Genomic DNA, 24,987 nt, shown 5'->3' on the forward strand with positions numbered 1-24,987 from the left:
ACCCATGATGTGCGGAACCAGATGGTGAAAACCACGCAACACAACTCCAAGATGTCGACAGACCAGATTAAAAATGTCACCGATTTAGAAATGGCAGAGGGAGGGGAATTTATGAAGAAGCAGTGATTTGCCACCAGTCAGCAACTTGGTGCCATTATTGTGAGATGATACAAACAAACCGGGCTTCTCAAAAGCCATAGGTACAGGAGCAGAGACATGTGCCTCCACTCACAATTGGTGTTAGAAAGAGTTAGCTGTTTCAAATTCCTAGGCATTAACATCCAGGATAACCTGTCATGGGCTTAGCATATGTACTTTCACAGATGCTCTTTAGAAAATATCCTGACTGGTTGCATCATAGCCTGGTTCGGCAATTTCAATGCACAAGAATGCAAGCCCATCGTGCACATAGTCCTCCCCACCATCAAAAAGCATTTACTGCTTGAGATATCTTATTGAAACATATAAGATTATTAAGGGTTTGTACACGCTTGAGGCAGGAAACATGTTTCCGATGTTGGGGGAGTCCAGAACCAGGGGCCACAGTTTAAGAACGGAGACGAGGAAACACTTTTTCTCACAGAGAGTTGTGAGTCTGTGGAATTCTCTGCCTCAGAGGGCGGTGGAGGCCGGATCTCTGGATACTTTCAAGAGAAAGCTAGATAGGGCTCTTAAAGATAACGGAGTCAGGGGATATGGGGAGAAGGCAGGAACGGGGGTACTGATTGGGGATGATCAGCCATGACCACTTTGAATGGCAGTGCTGACTCGAATGGCCTACTCCTGCACCTATTATCTATTGTCTATTGTCTGTAAGATGGTGGCATATATCATCAAGGATCCTCACCATTCGGCCCATGCCCTCTTCCCGCTGCTACTGTCGGCACAGGCACCCAAAGTCCTGTTCCACTAGGTTCAAGAACAGCTCCCTTCCTGAATGTTCTTGAACCTATCTGCGCAAACCTATTCTGCTTCGTAGATTACTATCAAATGTTATGAACATTTAATTATCCAGTTTTAAATAACGCCCTCCCTTTCCCCCTCTCTCTTTCCCATTCCTCACCCTCACCCACACCCCATTTATTTCTACGACTATCCCATCCCTCTAGGGATGCCCCACTCCTAATCCCTCCCTCTGGTTTAACATTTCACTCCTCTTTCTTTCTTATCTTACTCCCTTTTGCCTCGCTTTCATCTCTAGCCTTCGTCACTTGCTTCACCCATCTGCCTATCAAGTCCAAACAGCTGATGGTAGATCCAAGCGAGGAGAGGTTAGAGTCATAGTCTGTCATACATCACGAAACAGGCCCTATGGCCCAACACCATCATGCCTACCAAGAAGCCCATCTACACTTGTCCCACCTGCCCGTGTTTGACCCATGTCCCGCTAATGATGGAATCTGATAGAAAAGGAAGCTGAAGCATGGAACAAGTAACGGAGGCAGGATGGGCAGATGCGGACACTGGGAGGAAGAGGCCGAGTGGGGAGAGGGGAATTTGGGAGGAGTGTGAGGACGATGTACAGAGAAGTGGGTGGGGGAGGAGAAAGAAACTGGCTGATAGGATGCGGGGGTATGGGGGCTGTGTAAAAGGTCCAGGGCGGTTCAGACTGAGAGAGAAAGGGACAAAGGGGTGCGGGTCTCCTGAAATTGGAGAATTCGATGGTCATGGAACGTTGTCAGGTTGCAGACTACCGAGGTAGCATGTGAGTGGTTGTTCCTAAATATTTCCCCCTGGGTCCCTGTGGCATCTGCAGGAGTTCTCACTGAAGACATTTCATTAAGTCTGTTTCATTGAGGTTGATGGTGATCATCAATCATTTATGGAACCAGGAACCAAGTCCACACCGACCATTGATCACCCGCTTATACTCGTTCAATATTATCCAGTTTCTCATCCACTCCCTGCGCACTAGGGATAATTAACAGAGGCCAATTAACCGCCAAATCCACAGATCTTTGGGATATGGGAGGAAACCAGAGCACCCACAGGAAACCCACACGGTCACAGGGAGAAGTGACAGTATCAGTCAGAGTAGTGAGTATAGCGTTGGGAGGTCAGGTTGCAGTTATGTAAGATGTTAGTGAGGCCGCATTTAGAGTATTGTGTTTAGTTCTGGGAACCAACCATGTTATAGGAAAGATGATGACAAACTATAAAGGGTGCAGAGAAGATTTACGAGGATGTTGAGCTATAGGGAGAGGTTGAGCATGCTTGGAAGCCTTGGAAGCAGGAAGATAAGGGGTGATTTTATAGAGGTGTACAAAATCATGAGAGGAATAGATCAGGTAGACGCACAGAATCTCTTGCCCAGAGTGGGGGAATCGAGAACCAGAGGACATAGGTTTAAGGTGAGGGGAGAAAGATTTAATAGGAACTTGAAGGGTAACATTTTCACACAAAGGTTGATGGGTGTATGGAACGAGCAGCCAGAGGAGGTAATTGAAGCAGGTACTATTGTAACGTTTAAGCAACATTTTGACAGGTACATGGATAGGACAGGTTTAGAGGGATATGGGCTAAGCAGGTGGGATTGTGTAGATGGGACAAGTTGGAGAAGTTCGGCTGAAGGGTCTGTTTCCATGCTATATGACTCTATGAGAACATGCAAACTCCACACAGGCAGTACCCATAGTCAGGATCGAACCTGTCTAACCCCTTAAGAATTTTGTATGTTTCTATAAGATTCCCCGTTATCTATAAGATAAACAGGGGAGGAACTGTTCACTGTGAGTTGTTCCACTAATACAGGGGAAGGAACAGTGTTCCAAATCAAAAGCGATGTACTGATCACATAGAGGTTCATACTGTACCTGAGCAGATCTGGTGGATTGTCTTCACACTTTGTAAAGGACTTGAGTGACTCCAAAATCCTTGGCGTTAATATCACCAAACATTTGTCGTGGTCCATTCACGTTGAAGTGACAGCCAAGAAGGAACTCTAACGCCTCTACATCCTCATGAGCCAGAGGAAATTCAGCATGTCTCTAGTGACTGTTACAAATGTCTATAGATGCACCAATGTAAGCACACTGTCAGGGTGCATCACAGCTTATTCTGGGAGCAGCTCGGTCCAATACCGTTAGAAATTGCAGTAGTAGATGTAGCCCAGTCATTTGTATGGACTAGACTTCTCTCCATTGACTTTATCAATACTTCATGCTGCCTCAGAAAAGTAATTTCCATCCTGCACTCAAATTCACGGACCATCTCCGACATCTCCCTATCATTCCTTGGTCTGACCGTCTCCATCACAGGAGATAGACTATCGACTGACATCTATTATAAGTGAGGTGAAGGCTGCTGATGACTGGTGGAACCAGCTGAGGAGTGGAACGATGGGCAGGTGGAGACAGGTGGGGCAGGGCAGGAAGAGACTGAGCCTGGAAGTTCATCAGTGGAGCCAGATCAGGGAGAGATGATGGGCAAATGGAGCGGGTTAGGGGAGAGGTTACAGAGGTTAAGCTAGGGAAGAGGAAACGTAGGTGGGTGGGCATGTCGTTGATAGGAAGATGGAAATGGGACAGATGAACAAAGGGAGAGAGAATCTGCGTGGACCAGTGGGAGTGGGGCCGGTTCACTGGGGGTGAGGGTTACCTGAAACTGGGTTTTAGTCTCATCTCCACCGTGATGATTCTCACTCCTGAATAAGAGGGCTGCGGCCACATCCCACCAGTCTCCTCAGATGGGCGTCACTGGAATGTGGGCCCTATTTTACTGCACGGTTCTGGATGAGCACACTACAAATACATTCTGCCCAGTTTCATGACATTCAGGGATGTGACTGGCTGTCAGTGTTATTGACAGCATGTCTAGTGCAGCACAGGGTGAAACCCCATTCCCAGGCTTCCTTGAAGCTTTCAAACAATCTCTCGGCACTCACAGCCTGCAATTCAAAGGCAGAGTCTGTATGCAGCGTGGGTGTGTGATAAGTGGAGCGGTGGTGGAAGATCAGGAAGGAGCGTGGGTAAACACTGTGCTTCCAACTCAGATTGTGTGTTGCAAGCTGTACTTTAAATATTGCATGAAGCTCTTGGTTCTGTTCCAGCTCTGGGCTGTGGGAGTCTTTGATAATCAGCCTGAGAAACCTGCTGTCATCTCTTTAATGAGGGAACATTTGCAGAGCTTGAGAGGAAGGACGGATGCAGCATAATGACAGCTCCTGTCTACTTAACAAATTCACTGAGGATCCTGAGACTTACTGTTTCTTTTGGAAGAATTGTGGACGGAGATGGTGATACTTTAACCATCAGAGGTAGGGTTAATCCTCAACAGGAATCTATACTGATGCTTATACAAGTTCTTACTCTTAGAGTCCCTTTCTGCGACATAGTCTCTCCTGTTGTTTGTATGATTTCCACCACAATCGCTCTTTCACATCTCCTAAGCCATCACCTGTACCATGCGGCAGCACAGGAGTCACAGCCGGTGTCCCTCTAAAACCCCTCCCCCAGCGTTCAAGTCAAAAGATGTCATTAGTCCTCCGTGGTGCTGAGGCAAAATCCTAGACGACTTCAACCAACTTTTGGTTCCTTCCCCAGAATGACCGCAGTGCAGTGCTTTCAGATAGCCCCACTTTGCTCTCAAGGGTAATTTAGGATAGGCAATAAATTTGACGCCCACACTATGTTAAATTAATAAAATGTAATAAATAAATGGCACAGAAATGGGATCAGTCAGTGCGATGGTGCCATCAAGAACCCATGTGCCATTCTCTGTCTGCACCAGCGTCTGCTTCAACTTTTAATTTTCTTTGGTCAATCTCGACACTGTCCCAATCCTGCTTTTCATTCAGCTATTCCTAACTGAAGCAGCTCTTGTGCTCTCCACAAATGGTGACTATTTTTAATACCTGCAAACTGCTGCTGCTCATCACAGACACGCGAAACCAGCAGTGAAAAGCAATTATCCTGCAGTTTCACAGAATCACACACAGGACAACAATACTAATTTTAAACCAGCATTTGCATCTCCCTCTCCCGAGTTTTTCTTTTTTAGCCCATGAAATCATTATGCTACAACAGCACCTGTCTTAATCAGTGTGCATTCTCTGCCAATGTCGCAATGTTAATTGGTCGCAGGAACCGAAACGAACAAAGTTCACTTTCGTCAGAAGCCTCGCGGTTTCAGCTGCCTGCAACACCAGGGCAACATTATCTTGTATCCCAGGTCCTGTTTAAGTTCCCGCCTGGGTGAGCGAGGTCCACACCCACTCCAGAGGAACACCCTGCCATCACAGGTTACCCCAAATGTTCAAAATGTGAGGCAGGAGACACAGGGTACACGTACTTTCTGCACAGATGCTTCACAAAACACCTCTGTTCAGTCCACAGTACTTCTGCCCAGTTGCCACCCAACCCATCCTTTGCTTTCTTTGGCCTCAAATACTGTTCAGATATGGCTAAGTGTCACCTCGTCTTTTTGACATTTAGAGTCATATAGCACAGAAACAAGTCATTTCGACCAACTCATCTAGGAATTGTGTTCAAAACTCCGTTCACTCTTCCACATTCTAGCAGATGCAAGGCTGGCCTATCCAACCATTCTTCATGGGGCAACATCCCATTCCAGGTAACTGCTTACAACACTTTATTCCAACAGCTTCCATACGTTAATATTTTGCTAATAAAGAGACCAATGCTGTGCGGAGTCTACATATAGATTGGGCCAACCAAATTGGTAACAGTGCTGAGGAGGAGGATTTCCTGGAATGTATACGGGATGGGTTTTCAAACCAATATGTAGAGGAACCGACTAGAGAACAGGTCATCCTAGACTGGGTATTGTGTAATGAGGAAGGATAAGTTAGCGATCTTGTTGTGCAAGGCCCCTTGGGTAACAGTGACCATAATATGGTGGAATTCTGCATTAGAATGGAAAGTGACACAATTAATCCGGGTCCTGAACTTGAATAAAAGAGACTTTGAAGGTATGTGATGGAAACTGGCTAAGATAGACCGGCAAATTATACCTAAAGGGTTGACAGTAGAAATGCAATAGCGAAGATTTAAAGACCGCATGGATGAACTCCAGAAATTGTTCATCCATGTCTGGCGAAAAAAACAAACTGGGAAGGCGGCTCAACCGTGGCTGACGAGGGAAGTCAAGGATAGTGTTAAAGCCAAGGAAGAGGCATATAAATTGGCCAGAAGAAGCGGCAAACCAGAGGACTGGGAGAAATTTAGAACTCAACAGAGGAGGACAAAGGGTTTAATTAAGAGGGGGTTAAAAGAGCATGAAAGAAAGCTTGCAGGGAATATAAAAACTGACTAAAAGTTTCTATAGGTATGTAAAAAGGAAAAGATTAGTGAAGATGAAAGTAGGTCCCTTACAGTCAGAGACAGATGAATTTATAATGGAAAACAAGGAAATGGCAGAACAGTTAAACAAATATTTTGGTTCTGTCTTCACTATGAAGACACAACCAATCTCCCGGAAATACTAGGGGACCGAGGATCTATTGGGAAGGAGGAACTGAAGGAAATCCACATTAATCATAAAATGGTGTTAGGTAAACTGGTGGGACTGAAGGCAGATAAATCCACAGGGCCTGATGGTCTACATCCCAGAGTACTCAAGGAGGTGGCCCTAGAAATCGTGGATGCAGTGGTGATCATTTTCCAATGTTCTCTCGAGTCTGGATCAGTTCCTGTGGACTGGAGGGTAGCCAATGGAACTCCACGTTTTAAGAAAGGAGGGAGGGCTAACTGGAAATTATAGACCAGTTAGCCTTACATCGGTAGTGGGGAAGATGCTGGCGTTGATTATTAAAGATGTTAAAGATGCATTTGGAAAGCAGTGATGGGATCAGACAAAGTCAGCATGGATATATGAAGGGGAAATCATGCTTTACTAATCGAGCCAATGAATGTGGTGTATCTGGACTTTCAAAAAGCCTTTGACAAGATCCCACACAAGAGATTAGTGTGCAAAATTATAGCATATGGTATTGGGGGTAGGGTATTGACATGGATAGAGAACTGGTTGGCAGACAGGAAGCAAAGAGTGGATCAAAGGCTATGTACACACGAAGGCTGTGAAGAGTGGCCCACCAGGTGGACCTGGAGTGCTGACCTAATACAATACAATACACTACAATACAATACAATACAATACAATACAATACAATACAATACAATACAATACAATACAATACCTTTTATTTGTCATTTGAACCTCACATGAGGTTCAAACGAAATTTGGTTTCTGCAGCCATACAAAAAAAGAACCAAGACACACACCAACACAATTCAATTCACATAAACACCCATCACAGTGAGTCTCCTCCTCACTGTGATGGAAGGCAAAACTTAAACATATCTCTCCCCTGCACTCCTCTCTCCCCCCCATGTCAGAGTCAAAGACAGAGTCAAAGCCCCCGGCGGGCGATGTTAAATGTCCCGCAGCCATTAAAGCCACGCCGGGTGATGCAAGGCCACGCACCGGGTCTTGGTGTTGGAGCCCCGGCGGGCTCTTGGTGTTGGAGCCCCGGCAGGCGCTCACAAAGTCCCGCGGCCATTCCAAGCCGCGCGGGGCGGTGATGTAGGCCCCGCTCCAGGTAATCTTCAACCCCGCAACTCGGGCGGGAGAAGTCGCCGTTGCGGAAGCCCCGAAAAGCGGTCTCCCACCAGGGACCGGCGGGCTCCCGGTATTACTGTCCACAGACCTGCAGTAGGAGCTTCCGAATCTCCGGGTGTCGGGTCACAGCAGCGCTCCACCACAGCTCCACCCGCTCCGGACTCGGCCATCTCCGTGATGGTGAGTAAATCCGCAGCTCCGCGACTGGAGCCCCAGGTCATTCCTGTTGGAGGCCGCTCCACGTTGCAGCCCCAACGACAACGGAGACCCGACAAAGAAAAGGTCGGGTCTCCCGTGCAGGGGAAAGACCTTAAAGTTCCCCCACCCCCACACACATACCCCGACAAAAAAAACAATAAAAACTACATAGAACAAGACAGAAAACAATAAAAAGACAGACGGACTGCAGAGGCCGCTGCTGACAAGAGTCGCGCCCAGTGCAGAGACCAGTGCAGAGACAATGGGCCGAAGAGTCACTTTGTGCTAGAACCAATCTATGATTCCTTGACAGTGGCATGAGAGTTTAAGCAATATAGATGGAAACAGGAAATTATAAAGAGTAACAGACTGAATAATTTGGTAAATGAGGAAACTGATTTCAATGCACAGAACTGATCCAATCTGGACTGTTACCTCACAGAATACAGCATTTTCCCAACAGTGAAAAGCCACATACTGTGGTAATCCTCTGTAACTTGAGGATTTGTGGTATGTATAATCATTAAAACATCACTGAGAGTTGCACAAAGTAATTGAAAAGCAAATGATGCTGGACTTTCTATTTGAGGGACCACAATATTCAAGAGATTAAATACAAGGGATTCTGTCAAGGACTATAAGGATGAATAAATCAAGGATTTATAGTAAGTATGAATCCTTCAAGTATTATTATTTTTTGTGTATTCTTGTACAATGTTATTCTGCAGAATCTCTTTCAGTTTCAGTTTATTGTCACGTGTACTGAGTGAGGCACAGTGAAAAGCAACAACACCTTTTCACTGTAACTCGGTACATGTGACAATAAACTAAACCGAACTGAACTAAAAGAGATTCTACAGAATAAAATTGTACAAGAACACAAAATTATTGGGGCAGTAGTAGGACATCAGGCCCCATGAGCCTACCTCACCATTCAATGTGATCATGGCTGATCTAAACTGCTCTCAGCTCCTCTTCTGTTCGCCAGTTACCATATCCCTCGATTCCTCCATCTTTCAAACATTAAGAAAAGTAAACAAGTAAACACAGTTGTTTTCTCAACTCGTGTTTCTAGCTGCATATGTAAGTAATGTGGCTTTGTGTTATGGAAGATCATGATATGGGCTGCTTTTCTTGGAACACAACACCCCTTATCGTAGGGCTGCCTGTAACCCATATTTTAGATATGTCCCACTCCGGGAAGTCAACATCATATCCCAAAGAATGAAGCCCCAATTAGCTAAATTATTGTAAAATAATCCCTTCAACCAGGTATCAGACTCTGTCTGAACTGCCTCTGAGGCAAGTATAGTCATATGAGTGTTCTCACGGTGCTCTCACCAACGTCCAGTCTACCCCTTGTCTAAAGGCCCCAGCCTTGAAGGCCAATGCTCCTGATTACTAGTTTCACCTACCTGTTCACTTGTGTATTTCCTATAGGTCAACAGACCAACCCCTGTGTGCAGGATCTAAATAAGGGTCCAGACCTAACATGTCATCTGTCCATTGCTCTCTGAGATGCAGCCAGTCACACTGAGTTCCTCCAGCAGGTTGTTTATTTTACATTTGAATAAATATTCTGCGTTCCAATCCTTCCATGTTCAACAAATAAATTGTTTATTTCAATCTCTTCAACATCTATAATTTGTGACAGATCTGAATGAACAGAAATTAACTTTCCACGGAAAATAACTACCAGAATTATAATGTTGAACAATGGGTTGCCGGTTTCATGGGTACAACTGCGATACGCAGCCTGAGAACAAACAGCACAGGTACTAGAATTAGTAAAGAAGGAGGAATTGTAAGAACTGGGTGCGTGAGGGACCTGATACTCCTACACTGATAACTAAAACCACCTTTCACCGTGTTTGACAGGGAATATGTACGACTGTGTCACACCACAAGTTGTGGCCAAGAGAGTACAGTAGTAACAGCATTGCAGGCAGTGATACTGCTGTCAGCATAGTAACAGCATGAGTGATCATCTGAGCATCAAGAAGATTAATCATAGGGAGCATCAGAGTCAAGCAGTGGAGAAGCAAGAGTGTCAGAATGAAGACTGGAGAGAGAGGGAGTGCTGAGTCAGCCAGAACTGGGTTACTGTGGATTCAAGAGAAGAGGTAAGATAAGCAAGAACATAGAAAACAGGAGCGGGGGTAGGGCAGAAGGTCTTCCCCCCCCCCCCCCTCCCCCCATTCATTGTGATCATGCCTGACCTACACTGGCCTCAAATCTTCTTCTATACCAGTTTCCCATAACCCTCAATCTTTCAAATATTTACCCATTTCCACCGTAAATATTTCTAATGATCAAACCTCCACAGATGCCATTTTTACCCACCTCAGTTTTAGAACACAAGCATCTTATTTTGCAGCAATGTCCCCTTGCTCATAGTTCTGTCCCTTGTGAATATATTCCAACATCTACCTTGCTCAAGCCACATTATACGTTTAAATAAAATCACCCATCATTCTTCTAAACCTCGAGGAATGCAGACCCAAGTCGCCTAGCCTCTTTTGAGAGGCCAAATGCATCCCAATTCATCATTACATGTGAAATTGCTGGATCCATCACAGGACCAGTTCTTGCTTTATAAGGTATTTGGACAATTGTGAGGAGTTTTGGGCCCCATATCTGAGGATGTGCTGGCATTAGAGAGGGATCAGGGCAGGTTTACGAGAATGATCCCAGGAATGATTGGGTTAACTAATGATGAGCATTTGACAGCACTGGGCCTCTACGCACAGGAGTTTAGGAGGATGAGGGCGGAACTCACTGAAACTTACCGAATAATGAAAGGCCTGGATTGAATGGATCTGAAGAGGATGTTTCCACTAATGGGAGGGTCTAGGAACAGAGGCCATAGCCTCAAACTAAATGAATGTACCGTTAGAAAGAAGATGAGGAGGAATTTCTTTGGTCAGAGAGTGGTGAATCTGTGGAATTCATTCCCACAGACTGCTGTGGAGACCGTCAATTAATATTTTGAAGGCAAAGATAGACAGATCCTTGATTAATACGGGTGTCAGGGGTTATTGGGAGAAAGGGGAAAGAGAGATTAGCCGTGATTGAATGGCGGAGTAGACTTGATGAGCCAAATGGCCTAATTCTGCTTCTATAACCTATGAAGTCATGAACTTGCATCAGGATTCAGCAGTTGTTAAAAGTCTACAGGCATCGTTTAGGCAGTCCATTGCAAGTGGTATACGCTGTGTACAGATGACTTTACTGCATGTTAGCCTGCACTACCAACCATCAATTATATTTCCCACTTGTGAAAATGTTAGCCACAAGAGAGAGATAACTGAATGTCTTGACCTGAAATGTCATCTGTCCATTTCCCTCGACAGATGCTGCCTGACGTGCTCAGTTCCTTCACCAGTTTGTTTTCTGCAGAGAGCTCCAGTGGGAGTGGGACCAGAAAAGCCAAAATTAATGAAAAGTGAATATATAACAGATGACACCCAAAGAACACAATATGTGGGCCAGTATCAATTATCCAATTAATTCCTTTAAACAAGCACTCACAGGATGGAAATAATAAAAATAAACTGTAGGCGTTCTCCGTGGGAGGAGAGGCGCATGTTATCCTGATCCGAGCTGGAAGCTGTACATGATTGTTGGACTGCAAACGGCTGGGGGTTTAGATAGGGTGCCCAGGAAACACCCTTGCCCCTTAGCAAAAGGGATCGTAGCCAGGAATTAAAGTAATTGTAGAACAATTAGAGGGGAGATGAACTAATGTCTTACCCCCAGAGGTGGTGAGGATCTGGAATCACAGCCTGAGGGAGTGAGAGAGACAGAAGACCTCTCCACAACCAAACGGTACAATGAATAGTTGCAGAGCTGTAAATGGGGACTGCAGCTGAAAGCTGGCATGGACACTAGCATGGATATGATGGGCTGAATGGCCTCTTTTAGTGCTGAAAATTTCCCATGGTTAATATTCCAGGTCAATGAGCTTTCATCAGAACCAGAAAGTCAATGTGGTTTTATGGACTGAGCGCTGTTCCTCATTATCACTGACAAAGACCACAGCGCTTTTGGTCCCTGTCCGTTGGTGCCACCGACACAGGGAAAGGGGGGGGGGGGGGTCTCGTTAAAACTTACCGAATAGTGAATGGCCTGGATAGAGTGAATGTGAAGAGAATGTTTCCACTAATGGGAGAGTCTAGAACCAGAGGGCAGAGCCTTAGAATTCAAGGACATACTTTTAGAAAGGAGATGAGGAGAAATTTATTTAGTCAGAGGATGGTGAATCTGCGGAATTCATTGCCACAGATGGCTGTGGAGGTCAAGTCATTGGGTATTTTCAAGGCAGAGATTGACAGATAGTTGATAGGTATGGGTGTCAAGGATTATGGGGAGAAGGCAGGAGAATGGGATTCGGAGGGAAAGATAGATCAGCCATGATTGAATGGCTGAGTAGACTTGATGGGCCAAATGGCCTAATTCTGCTACTATAACCTATGAAGTTATGAACTTGCATCAGGATTCAGCAGTAGTTAAAAGTCTACAGGCATCGTTTAGGCAGTCCATTGCAAGTGGTATATGCTGTGTACAGATTACTTTACTGCATGTTAGCCTGCATTCCCAACCATCAATTATATTTCCCACTTGTGAAAATGTTAGCCACAAGAGAGAGATAACTGAATGTCCTGACCTGAAATGTCATCTCTCCATTTCCCTCGACAGATGCTGCCTGATACTCCCCATAGCTCTGCCATTCACTGTGAAGGTCATGCCTTGGTTTGCCTTCCAAAAATGCAACACCTTGCACTTATCTGCATTAAACTCCATTAACCTTTCCTCAGGTTACTTGCCACCAGATCACTATAGTGTCATCTGCAAATTTACCAATCGTGCCTTGTACATTTTCATTCGAATCATTGAAAGAGGTCTCACCACCAGGGACGCCGCACGATTGGCAGTCCCGCCAACAGTCTGCCTGTTTTTTCGTCTTTTTTTTGTTATTTTTAGTGCATTTAAAAAGTTTGTGTAAATGTTCTCCGGTTTGTTTTATGTGGGGGGAGGGGGAGGGGGTCGGGGGAAACTTTTTTTTCAATCTCTTACCCTGCCGGAGATGCAATTGTTTTCAGGATCGTATCTCCGGTCACTCTGCGGCCTAACATCGTGAAGCTGGAGGCCTGACTTTGGGCCCTACCGCGGGGCGTGGACTTGACATCGAAGCTGATCCCTTGCCTGCAGACTTTACATCACGAGCTCACAATCTCGGGAGAGGCCGAGTCGGGAGCTCCAACGACGCAGAGGTTCGGCAAGCCCCGACCTGGGGTCCGATCGCCTGGCGGGGGAGCTGACATTCCCCCCGATGCGGTAGCTGATCGCCCCGACGTGGAGGGCCCAACCGCCGCCGGCTACGGGAGTCAAGATCGTCTCATCAACGGAAGACCCGAGGCCCCCGAGCACCAAGAGCAGATGTTGCAGAACTCTCGTTGGAGAGAGGAGGAGAGCTTCTTCAAAGCAGACATACAAAATCTCAAGGTCGTCAACATCTTCTCTCGCTGCTCCCCCTCTGTGATATCTCTCGTTTCCCTTATCTCTAACCAGTCTGAAGAAGGGTCTCGACCCAAAACATCACCCGTTCCTTCTCTCCAGAAATGCAGCCTGATCCGCTGAGTTATTCCAGCTTTTTGTGTCTATCTTTGGTAAAGATTTTAATCAGTTGCTAATTTTAGTGATAATGATTGTTTGTGAAAATGAAGCAATTTGCAGTCAACACTTCCTTGTTCACAATGAAATGGAGCAAAGTGCATTGAAGGTAGAAGCAGAGACAAATGTTTCTACAAGTTGGATCAATGTGTTCATTTAACGGAGGTTAAAATTATTTGTGTTAAATTGGGTGATGTAAACGTGTTCATACTACATTGACTGGTAACTTTAGGCTTGTACCCTGTGTAATGCTGGAACCATTCAGCAGGCCAGCTAACATCTGCAGAGGCAGAGTTGCTGTTTCAGATCAAAGTCTCTTTGTCAGAAGACTCTCTCCACAGAAGCTGCCTGACCTGATGAGTTTCTGGTATTTCTCTTTTTATTTTAGATTTACAGCATCTGCAGATTGTTTTAACAGGTTGTTAATGTCACAAATCAGAACTTGTCTTCATTCAGCACTGGATGCCTGCCAGTGACAATCTTCATCAACTTTCCCATCACGCCACTAGGATGTTAACCACACCTGCAAGCTCCTACTTTCACCGCTTATCGTCAGTTAGTTCCAATACACTTACAGTCGACATCAGCAGATTGATCAGCAGCAAGTGACAAGGTGGCCTCTGTGGCCATCCAATCATACCCCCACAATCACTCATATTCCCTCACTTCCTCCCCACTTTCCCCCCCATTGTCTATCCACTGAACACCGACCCACCATCAGCCTCTGCCTCAGGAGTCTATCCACTAGTCTCTGTCCCCGTCAGACTGCCCACTAGTGTTCATTCTCTGGACACAGTCCACTCGTCTCCATCCTTTGGGGCAGCACGGTGGTGTAGCGGTAGAGCTACTGCCTTACAGCGCCAGGGACCCGGGTTCGATTCTGACGGTGGGTGCTTGTCTGTACGGAGTTTGTGCATTCTCCCCGTGACCTGAATGGGCTTTCTCTGAGTTCTTCGGTTTCCTCCCACACTCCAAAAACGATAATATATGATAAAACTTTATTCATCGCCGGAGGGAAATTGGTCTGCCGACAGTCACGACACACAAGGTACGCAAAAACTTGAAATTAAAAGTGAAAACAAAAGGAAAGAGGCAAGCGACTGTGGGCTGGCTGCTGTGTGTACAGCGCCTTCACCGGTACAAATGAACAAACAAACAAACAAACACAGACTGGGCAGAGGATTCTAAACTAGAGTGCCCCCCCCTCAACGGTTTTTACACCGTTCCTCACGGCAGGCCCCCCACGCCGGGTCCTCCATTGTTCTTCACAGTGATCCCCCACACCGGGACACAGTTGTCTTCCCCTCCCCCTCATCGACTGTGAAGCCCCACCGAGCTGAGGCCCACGTTGCCACTGAGGCCCACGTTGCCACTGAGTCTCCCGCCTCTACTGAGGCACCCGCTGCAAAGTCTCCCACTGCCGCTGCCGCCGCCTAGGCTCCCACCACCGCCACCGCTGAGGCTCCTTCGGCCCAGAGAGGCCTTGCCGCCCGGCTTCACCGCAGTCCCCTGAGAGGCCTGTGGGGAAAGTCGGGCCTACCAGGGCGCGTTCCGGTCTTTGGTCGTCGTTCTGGTCATCAACGTTGCGGTTCAGGTTTGTAAGTTAATTGGCTTGGTATAAATGTAAAATCGTCCTTAGCGTGTGTAGGGTAGTGTTAATGTGCAAGGATCTCCAGTTGGTGCATTCTCGGAGGGCCAGAGAGCCTGTTTCCATGCTGTATCTCTAAACTAAACTAAACTAAGATAAACTTTCCACACTACCCGCTGGCCTCCGTCCTTTGCACTCTGCTCAGCAATCTTCATTCTCAGCCCCCCACCTACAAGTCTCCGTCCTCCCCACCCTGCCCATCTATGTCCACCTCATGCACGCTGCCCATTAATGTTCATCCTCTGCACTTTATCCATCAATCTCCATCCTCTGAAACTGCCCACTTGTTTCAGTCCCCTGCATTCTGCCCATCAATGTCCTTCCTCTGCCCAACAAGCCACAGTCCAACCTTTATAACATCACAAACCCACTCACACCTGAATGCACCTGGAACCTTACCTCAGAGGCAGGTCCTGTGTCCGCACCTGGGCAGGAGAAGGTGACAAACTCATGGCACCGCTTGTGGACGACGAAGGAGCAAACTGTAAATGAGAACGCAGATCGTAAGACGTCAAATCAAACACCAATTGGAATACATCAACTAACTGGTATGCATCAAACAATCAGAACAATTAGAACGCCAAACTAACAGTCAGCATATGCAGAACAGTCAACACATCTGTGTCAAAACAAACATATGAATGAAGTCATGTGGAGTGACTGCATGGAGCAGACTGTCACACTGGGACTTGGCCAGTCTGAGAGTAATGTAAACTACGTTAGAACTGACCTATATAGAAAGATGGAAGTGAATCCCCACCCTCATTAAAGAGAGCAGGTGGAAAAATACCATGATTGAGAAATGCAGGTGTTGAGAAATACAACACACCTCAAAACTTAGCTTTTCGTCATCACAGAATGGGCTGCATATGTTAAGGAAATAATACTTTGGAAATAATACTTTGTGAGGACTACCATTGGTCACACTGAAATCATGACTGCACCTGCCATCCGTTCGATAGTAGCCACGGACTGATGCTGGTGCCACATATCAAGCAAACGCTGGTGATTACCAGCTGCTTCATTAGCAGTGAATGGCTGTGAGTTGGGTGTTGCCATGAAGGGAGCATTCGTCGCCTGTGTTGCTTCAGCACAGGCTACGATTCAGCCACCATCTACTTCCCTAATGCTGGGTGGGAGTTTGAGCAGCAGGAATGCATTTCCAAGTCAGGATGCATCTGTAATGGCAGCTGGATCCATCAGAGAATAATCTACAATCCTGTAACCACCCACTGGGACCAAGATGCCATGGGGCCCGAGCTAGGTACCGCACACTGCTGAGGCTGGAGCCCAGAACCCATCAACTTGGGCCTTAGTTACTCAGTGAGCCTCAGGAATTACCTCAGGAGGATTACAAAAGGAAGTAAGGCAAGGGGTCCAGAATTAGGCCATTCACACCATCGAGTCTACTCCGTCATTCAATCATGGCTGATCTATCGTTCCCTCTCAATCCCATTCGCCTGCCTTTCACTAGGGCTAGATAGGGCTCTTAAAGATAGCGGAGTCAGGAGATATGGGGAGAAGGCAGGCACGGGGTACTGATTGGGGATGATCAGCCATGATCACATTAAATGGCAGTGCTGGCTCGAAGGGCCGAATGGCCCACTCCTGCACCTATTGTCTATTGCCACTCCGTAACCTTTGACACCCTTACTAACCAAAAACCTATCAATCCCTGCTTTAAAAATACCCAAAGATTTGGCCTCCACAGCCATCTGTGGCAATGAATTCCACAGATGAATCAGCCTCTGGCTAAATGAATTCCTCCTCATCTCCTTTCTAAACCTACATCCTTCTATTCTGAGGCTGTGCCCTCTGGTCCTAGACTTTCCCACCAGTGGAAACATTCTCTCCACAGTCACTATATCCAAGCCCAAATCCTTCTAAACTCCAATGAGTACAGGCCCAGTACCATCACATTCTAAACATATGTTAACCCAATCATCCCCAGGATTATTCCCTTAAACCTCCTCTTGACCCTCTCCACCGTAGCACATTCCTCCTCCGATATGGGGCTCAAAATTGCTTACTGTACAACAAATGTTGTTTTTGATCAGTGCCCGATGAAGCCTCATTATTACATCCCTGCTTTTATTATCTAGTCCTCTTGAAAGGAATGCTAACATTGCATTTGCCTTCCTTACTACCGATTCAACATACAAATTAACTTTTTTGGAATCCTGCACCAGTGCTCCCAAGTCCTGCTGCACTTCTGATTTCTGAATCCTCTTCCCATTTAGAAAATAGGCTTCAACTTTATTCCTACTACCAAAGTGCATGACGGCACTGGTTGAAACACAGTATTCCATCCGCCACTTCATTGCCCACTCTCCCAACCTGTCCACGTTCAGTACCTGCTCAGTTTAGTACCTGTTCAGTATTCTCAAATTGGTCCCCATTTTGTCTGACCTTAGATTCTTATCCCTTTTCAAACTTACTATCCTATCCATTCATTTTCAATTTGTTGAGCCCACCCACCACCCCACTATTTGGTTTAAACCCTATCCACCGCACAGTTTATGCGGATTGCCAGGATTGATATCAACAATTCGGTCAAGAAAGCACGTCAATGCCTCTAGGTCTCAGGTCACACCAGGTCTCATTCTACCTTTCTATTAAAATGTCTTTCATTGCAATGTCCTCTGCAGATGGACTCCTAAAAATCATGTAGGTAGTTGAGGCCAGTTCATTGGCTGTAGTTAAGAGGGAGTTAGATGTGGCCCTTGTGGCTAAAGGGATCAGGGGGTATGGAGAGAAGGCAGGTACAGGATACTGAGTTGGATGATCACCCATGATCATATTGAATGGCGGTGCAGGCTCGAAGGGCCGAATGGCCTACTCCTGCACCTATTTTCTATGTTTCTATGTGATTGTCTGACTTGATCAGCCACACATTAATTTTATGTAGGATTATATTCAATGTCTTCATCCAGCCAGACCATGGAAACTCATTACCAATTATGTAGCCACATCTCCGTTTTATTCATTTCAACATTTTTATGATCAGTGGGTCAGGAGCAAGGCCAGCGTTTATTGTCCTCCCTCGATTGCTTCTTAAGAGGGTGATGCTTCCATTTTAAGAGGATTCTCTGGCTCCTAGCTCAGACCAAGTGAGGATGGCAGATTTATTCACCTGAAGGACATCACTGAATCTAATGCAACAATTCGATAGTTTTTAAATCATCATCACAGTAAACCCGTGTTATTATAGCCAACTAAGGGATTGTACAAGTAGTAGAACAAGCAGCAGCAAATGCTGGTTAATACACAAAAGGACACAAAGTGCTGGAATAGCAGGTCAGGCAGCATCGCTGGAAAACATGAATAGGCAATGTTTTGGGTTGAGACCATTCTTCAGACTCTCGGTCTGGAACTAGGCCTAGATGAGTTGATGGACCAGGCCTGTTGACAGCTGGGGGAGGGGCAAGAAACGGCCCGTGGGTTGCCAGAGTGCAGGTGAGGGTCGGCCGTGGCAGCAGTTGCTGCCTGGAAGTGGTCTAAGCTTGAGGTGGCACGGGCAGCCGTCAGTAGGTCAATCTGCTATAAACAAAATCTATTATCAAGGGGTCTGTTAAAACGAAGGTTTACTGTATTAAAATTACTGATTGATCTAGGTTATAAACTGAATTTAAAGCTGCTATGATGTAAATGTATATTTCTCGATTGATAGTGCAGGCCTCTGGATTATTAATCCCATAACTCAATAGCCAGGTCACCACGGCACCGAGTCTGTCCAGAGCAAGCGATGTCTGCGGAGGGCGCGCAGCATCGTCAAGGACTGCTCTCACCCCAGCCATAGACTGTTTACCCTCCTCCCATCCGGGAAGCACTACAGGTCTCTCCGTTGCCGGACCAGCAGGTTCAGGAACAGCTTCTTCCCTGCGGCTGTCACACAACTTAACTCTACACCTTGGTGATTGCCAGTCACCCCCCCCGGACACTCCCTCCCCCCGACAAATTGCACTAATGTATGTACATATATATATTCTGCTGTCCATTATTCTATGTTCACTCTTCTGGGTGAGATGCTAACTGCATTGTGTTGTCTCTGTACTGTACACTGCACAATGACAATAAAGGTTGAATCTGAATCTGAATCTGAATCATGTGTTGCAAAGGAGTCCATTTGAAAGAGGACACAAGAGGTGTATTTCTCTGTCAATAAGCGCACACAAAGCATTGCAATGGTCACTTCAAAGGTAGCATTCAAGTCAAGGAAAGTGCCTGTTTTTTCAAGATTTCCGCATAACCCAACATAATGAAGGCTGACAGGGTGGTGGAGTTTACAATGAGCAGCAGCACTGCACAGTCCACAAGGCACATTTTTAAGAGCTTCCACAAAGATCATGTTGGAAACATGGCCTGTTAAGCTGCAGCAAGTAAGAATGTCATTGTTCCATTGCCAGTGCATATGACAATTAAACACTCTCGACTGTTGCCTCTCTGGCTCTTGTCTTGGTATGCCTAGCAACAGAGTATATCCTGCGTATGATTTCACGAATGCTGATTGTGATGTCCGAATTGATACGGTTGAAATTGAAAAATAACTGCAGCATGGAAATGAGAATGATGACTAAAGGTGAGTACAGAAACCAGAATAATTTACAGGCACACAACAAGGGGCGGAGAGGATGATAACTTGCTGCATGTCCATAACTGGATACTTCCTGCTGCTCGCTCATGAACTGCCTTTCGCATATACAGGTTGGTTTGCATACAGAGGCTCATCTTGCCTAGCGCAAGCTGTGATGTTCTCTGTTGGCACATCTACTTACAAGGTTGCACACAACACCGCAGTAGGGAGCTGAATCTTGAACAATGGTGAGACAGAGTATAGGAAGGAGCGAGAGAGCTTAAGTAACATGGTGTCAGGACAATGACCCTACCCTTATGTCAGCACGAGAAAGGAGCTAGTTTCTGTCTTCAGGAAGCGAAGCGGTGTACATGTTCCAATCAGTATCAATGGTGGCAAAGTAAAGATAGTCAAGAGTAAGCCTAAGTGAAGCATCCATAGTGAGAGTGGTCACAGTGGGAGTGGGACAGAGTGAGAGTGGAACATTGAGGCTTTGGCTCAAGAGGCTTCAACGTGAGATGGCTCCATCAAGGGTGAATGCAGGATAAGATTTGTTCTGTCAATTTCTGTTTGTTTCAGAGCGCAACTTGGTCCTGGTAAGGTGGGATGGAAGCTAGTATAATGGCGTTCCTGACCTGTGGGAACTCAGGAAGACATCCAGTGCCACCGAGGACTGCATCTGCAGGCGGTGCATCCATTTTCAGCTCCGTAAAGGGAAGTGGAGCGGCAGCTGGATGACCTCAGGCTCATCCAGGAGATTGAGGAAGTCATAGAATGGAGTTATTGAGAGATGGTTGTACCTAAGGTGCAGACAGAGAATCGATGGGTGACCACCAGGAAATGGAGCAGGAAGAGAGTTCAGGAATCCTCTGTGGCCATTCCCCTGAAAAAAACAGGTACACCACTTTGGATACTGTTGAGGGGGGGTGACCATTTAGGGGAGAGCTGCGGCAGCCAGGATTGTGGCAATAGGCCTGGCTCTGAAGCACAGCTGGGTAGGGTGAGGTCAGGCAGAACGATAGTGATAAGAAACTCTATAGTCAGGGGGACAGACCGGGGATTCTGTGGCAGCAAACGGGTCTCCAGGATGGTCTGGTGCCAGGGTCCAGGATGTCTCGGAGCAGCTGCAGAAGATTCTCGAGGAGGAGGGGGAGCAGCCGAAGTCATTATGCACGTAAGCGCAAATGATGTAGATATGATAATGGATGTAGGGTACAAATTACATTAGGAGATACTATCAGCATGTAAGATAAGCAATGTTACAGTGGTCATTAGGGATTTCAATATGCAGGTTGACTGGGAAAATCAGATTGGCACTGGATTCCAAGAGAAGCAATTTGTAGAGTGCCTACGAGATGGCTTCTTAGAGCAGTTTGTAGTTGACTTGAATTTGGTGGTGTGTAACGAACCAGATTTGATTAGGGGACATAAAGAAAAGGAACCACAAAGAGGCAGTGACCGTAATATGATAAAATTCAACCTGCAGATTGACTCGGTATTAATGTTGATTAAAGATAGCTACAGAGGCATGAAGGAGGAGCTGGCTAAAGTTAATTGGAAAGGGACCCTAGCAGGAATTACGGTGGCGCAGCAATGGAGGAGCTACATGGAATAGTTTGGAAGACGCAGGATTTTTTCATCCCAAAGAGGAAGAAAGATTTTAAAGGGAGAATGAGATGACCATGGCTGACAAAGGAAGTCAAAGACAGCATAAAAGTAAAAGAGAATGTGTATAATATTGCAAAGATTAGTGTGATACCAGAGGATTGGGAAGCTTTTAAAAACCAACAGAAGGCAACTAAAAAGATAATAAGATGAGAAAAGATAAAATATGAGGTAAGCTAGCCAATAATACAAAAGTTTCTTCATATGTACTGTATATAGAGTAAAAGAAAGTCAAGTGGATATTCGACTGCTGGACATGACGCTGGAGAAATAGTAATGAGGAACTTAGAAATGGCAGATGAATTGAATAAGACTTTTGCGTCAGTCTTCACAATGGAAGACACCAGCAGCATGCCAGAATTTCTTCGGACAGAAGTTAGTGGAGTTGCTTTTACTAAGGAGAAGGTCCTTAGAAAGCTAAAATGTCTTAAGGTGGATAAACCACTGGGACTAGATGGACAACATCACAGAGGCAGCTTTAGAAATTGTGGAGGCATTAATATTAATCTTTCATGAATCAGAATAGAATAGAATAGTTTCTTTATTGTCATTGTAACATGAACCATGTACAACGAAATTGTAAAATGTCAGCCAGTCAGTGCACCATTCAAACATTTCTAAAAGCTAACGATACATACAAGGTAAATATTTAAAAAAGATAAACAACTAAAATAAATATCATAAAAATAGCACGCATAAACACCCAGCCCTACATCCTTCTGTCGATTCTGTCACCAGAGTCAGGAGTGGTCCCAGAGGACTGGAAAACCACAAACTTTACTTCAATGTTCAGGAAGGGAGCAAGGCAAAAGAGGGGAAACTATTGGCCAGTAAGCCTGACTTTAGGAGTCATTAAGGTTTTAGAGTCCATTATGGACAATGAGGTTTCTGAGTACTTAGAAGCACATGATAAAATAGGCCAAAGTCAGTATGGTTTTGTAAAGGGGAGGTCTTGCGTGACAAATCTGGATTAAAGAATTAGACACAAAATGCTGGATTATCTCAGCGGGTCAGGCAACATTTCTGGAGAAAAGGAATAGGTGACGTTTCGGGTCGAGACCCTTCTTATGATGGTATTGATGGTTTTGTAGATGGTACGAAGATAGGTGGAGGTGCAGGTAGCGTAGAGGAAGCAGGGAGTCTGCAGAAGGACCTGGACAAGTTGGGAGAGTAGGCAAAGTAGTGGCAGATGGAATACGGCATAGTAAAGTGTGCGGTCGTGCACTTCGGTAGTATGAATTTTTAATTTTTAAATGGGGAGAGGATTAAGAAATTGGAGTTGCAAAGGGACTTAAGTGCTAGTGCAGGATTCCCAAAGGGTTAATTTGCAAGTTGAAGTAAGGAAGACAAATGTAATATGAGCATTCATTTTGAGAGAACTATAATATTAAAGCCGGGATGTAATACTGAGACATTATAAGGCACTGGTCAGACTGCATTTAATGCTGGTTTACACCAAAAATAGGCACAAAATGCTGGAGTAACTCAGCGTGACAGGCAGCATCTTTGGATACAAGGAATGGGTGACGTTTCGGGTAGACCCTTCTTCAGACTATTCTTCAGAGTATTGTGAGCAGGTTTGGTCCCCATATCTGAGGAGCGACGTGCTGGCATTGGAGAGTGTTCAGTGGTGGTTCACGAGAATGATCCGGGGATGATTGAATTAACATATAAAGACAGCTCTGGCCAGCACGCGCTAGTGTTTGGAAGGATTAGGGGGGACTTCAATGAAACTTACTGAACAATGAAAAGCCTGGATAGAGAGGATGTGGAGAGGATGCGTCCACTAGTGGGAGTGTCTAGGACCAGAGGGCACAGCCTCAGAATTAAAGGACCTACCTTTAGAAAGGAGATGATGATACAGAGGATACTGAGTTGGATGATCAGCCATGATCATATTGAATGGCGGTGTAGGCTCGAAGGGCCGAATGGCCTACTCCTGCACCTATTTTCTACGTTTCTATGTTTCTATGATGAGGAATTTCTCGGAGCAGAGGGTGGTAAATCTGTGGATTACATTGCCACAGACAGCTGTGGACATCAACTCTTTGGGTATTTTTAAAGCATAGTTTGACAAGTTCTTGATTAGCAAGAATGTCAAAGGTTACGGGGAGAAGGCAGGTGAATGGGATTGAGAGGGAAAGATAGTTCAGCCACGATTGAATGGCGGAGTAAACTCAATGGGCTGATTGACCTTAATCTGTTGCTCTGACTTATGAAGAGCTTCAGAAATCCTCTGCATAGATATCACCAACAATTTATCTTGGAACAACCACATTGAAACTACAGCCAAGAAAACACTTCTAATTCCTCGATAGACACAAAATGCTGGAGTAACTCAGCGGGTGAGGCAGCATCTCTGGAGAGAAGGAATGGGCGACGTTTCGGGTCAAGACCCTTCTTCAGTCCTCAACGGCTGAGTTACTCCAGCATTTTGTGTCTACATTCAATTTAAACCAGCATCTGCCAGTTCTTTCTTACACACTTCTAATTCCTCCGAATACTAAGAAAGTTCAGCATGTTTCGAACAACACTCGCCAACTTTTACAGATGGTCTGTAGAAAGCAACATATTGGGATGCATCATAGCTTGATTTAGCACAGTTCTGCCCTAGAAACCAATAAATCACAGAGTTATGAATGTCGCCCAATCCTTCACACAGCCCAGCTTCCTCACCAGAGACTCCATTTACATGCAACCTCTGAAAAGCAGTCAACATAATCAAGGATCATTTTCATCCCAGTTCATTCCTCCTCTCTCCTCTCCCATCAGGCAGAAGACACAAAAGCTTAAAAGCACATACCACCGGATTCAGGAACAGCTGCTTCCTCAGGTCACCTGAACCGTTCTTGCCCTTTGTTAAAATGTAATGCGGCAGTGGGCAAAATTAAGAGGAAATGAAAGAGCTAGCAGGACAATGACAGGAAGATGCAGGGCAGATTATGGCATGAGACAATGATAAATACACAGACAATGAAGAAGATTATAGAGCTATGCGCCTGACAGTGGGATTTTGATTTTTTTTTTTGCAATAGTCATTGTCCATGAAAGAAAAAAGCAAATAATGTTGTAGAACAGTCATGTTACACACAATTGTAGATTATACACACTGAGTTTTCTGTGCTCACCAGATAGTGTACATGGGAGATTAAGCGCGGACACGGAACAACTTTCTAACTCTACAGTGCTGACTGTACATGTAGAGTTGTGAAACACACACCAAACTCTCACCCGAAGATGCTTAGCCAGAACAAGATGGTGAATCAAAGCTACATCTATGCATGGTAGAGATACTGATGGAAATAAAGCACCCAAATTACATTTAATCAATGTTCATTTGTCAAATTCTCAGTGTAAACTGGTTCATCTCCATCTGGATCATCTGAGCTCTACACAAAGTGCTGGAGGAAATCAGTGGGTCAGGCAGCATCTGATGAAGGACTGGATAGGCAGAGTTTTGAGTCGGGTCCCTTCCTGACCTGAAACATCACCTAGCCATTCCCTTCTCACATGCTGCCTGACCTGTTGAGTTCTCCCAGCACCTTTGTGGTTTTGCTCAAGGTTTCTGCATCTGCAGTTCTGTGTAGTCTAATTTAGTTACTCTCAATATGGTTTGTTTGAAACTAATATCTTCACAAACTCTTCAATAGTG

At 45.5% G+C, this 24,987-nt stretch overlaps 1 protein-coding gene across 2 annotated transcripts in view; it reads right to left on the minus strand.

Moving 5' to 3' along the window:
• prkcb (protein kinase C beta) overlaps positions 1–24,987 on the minus strand; it is a 138,037-nt gene that overhangs the window by 57,568 nt on the left and 55,482 nt on the right. For both annotated transcript variants that reach the window (XM_033040739.1, XM_033040738.1), the window contains exon 3: positions 15,497–15,579. In XM_033040739.1, coding sequence (XP_032896630.1) covers positions 15,497–15,579 — 83 coding nt within the window. The remainder of the gene's footprint in view (positions 1–15,496; positions 15,580–24,987) is intronic.

The sequence above is a fragment of the Amblyraja radiata genome, chromosome 22 (assembly GCF_010909765.2).
Source record: "Amblyraja radiata isolate CabotCenter1 chromosome 22, sAmbRad1.1.pri, whole genome shotgun sequence".
Classification (NCBI taxonomy): domain Eukaryota; kingdom Metazoa; phylum Chordata; class Chondrichthyes; order Rajiformes; family Rajidae; genus Amblyraja; species Amblyraja radiata.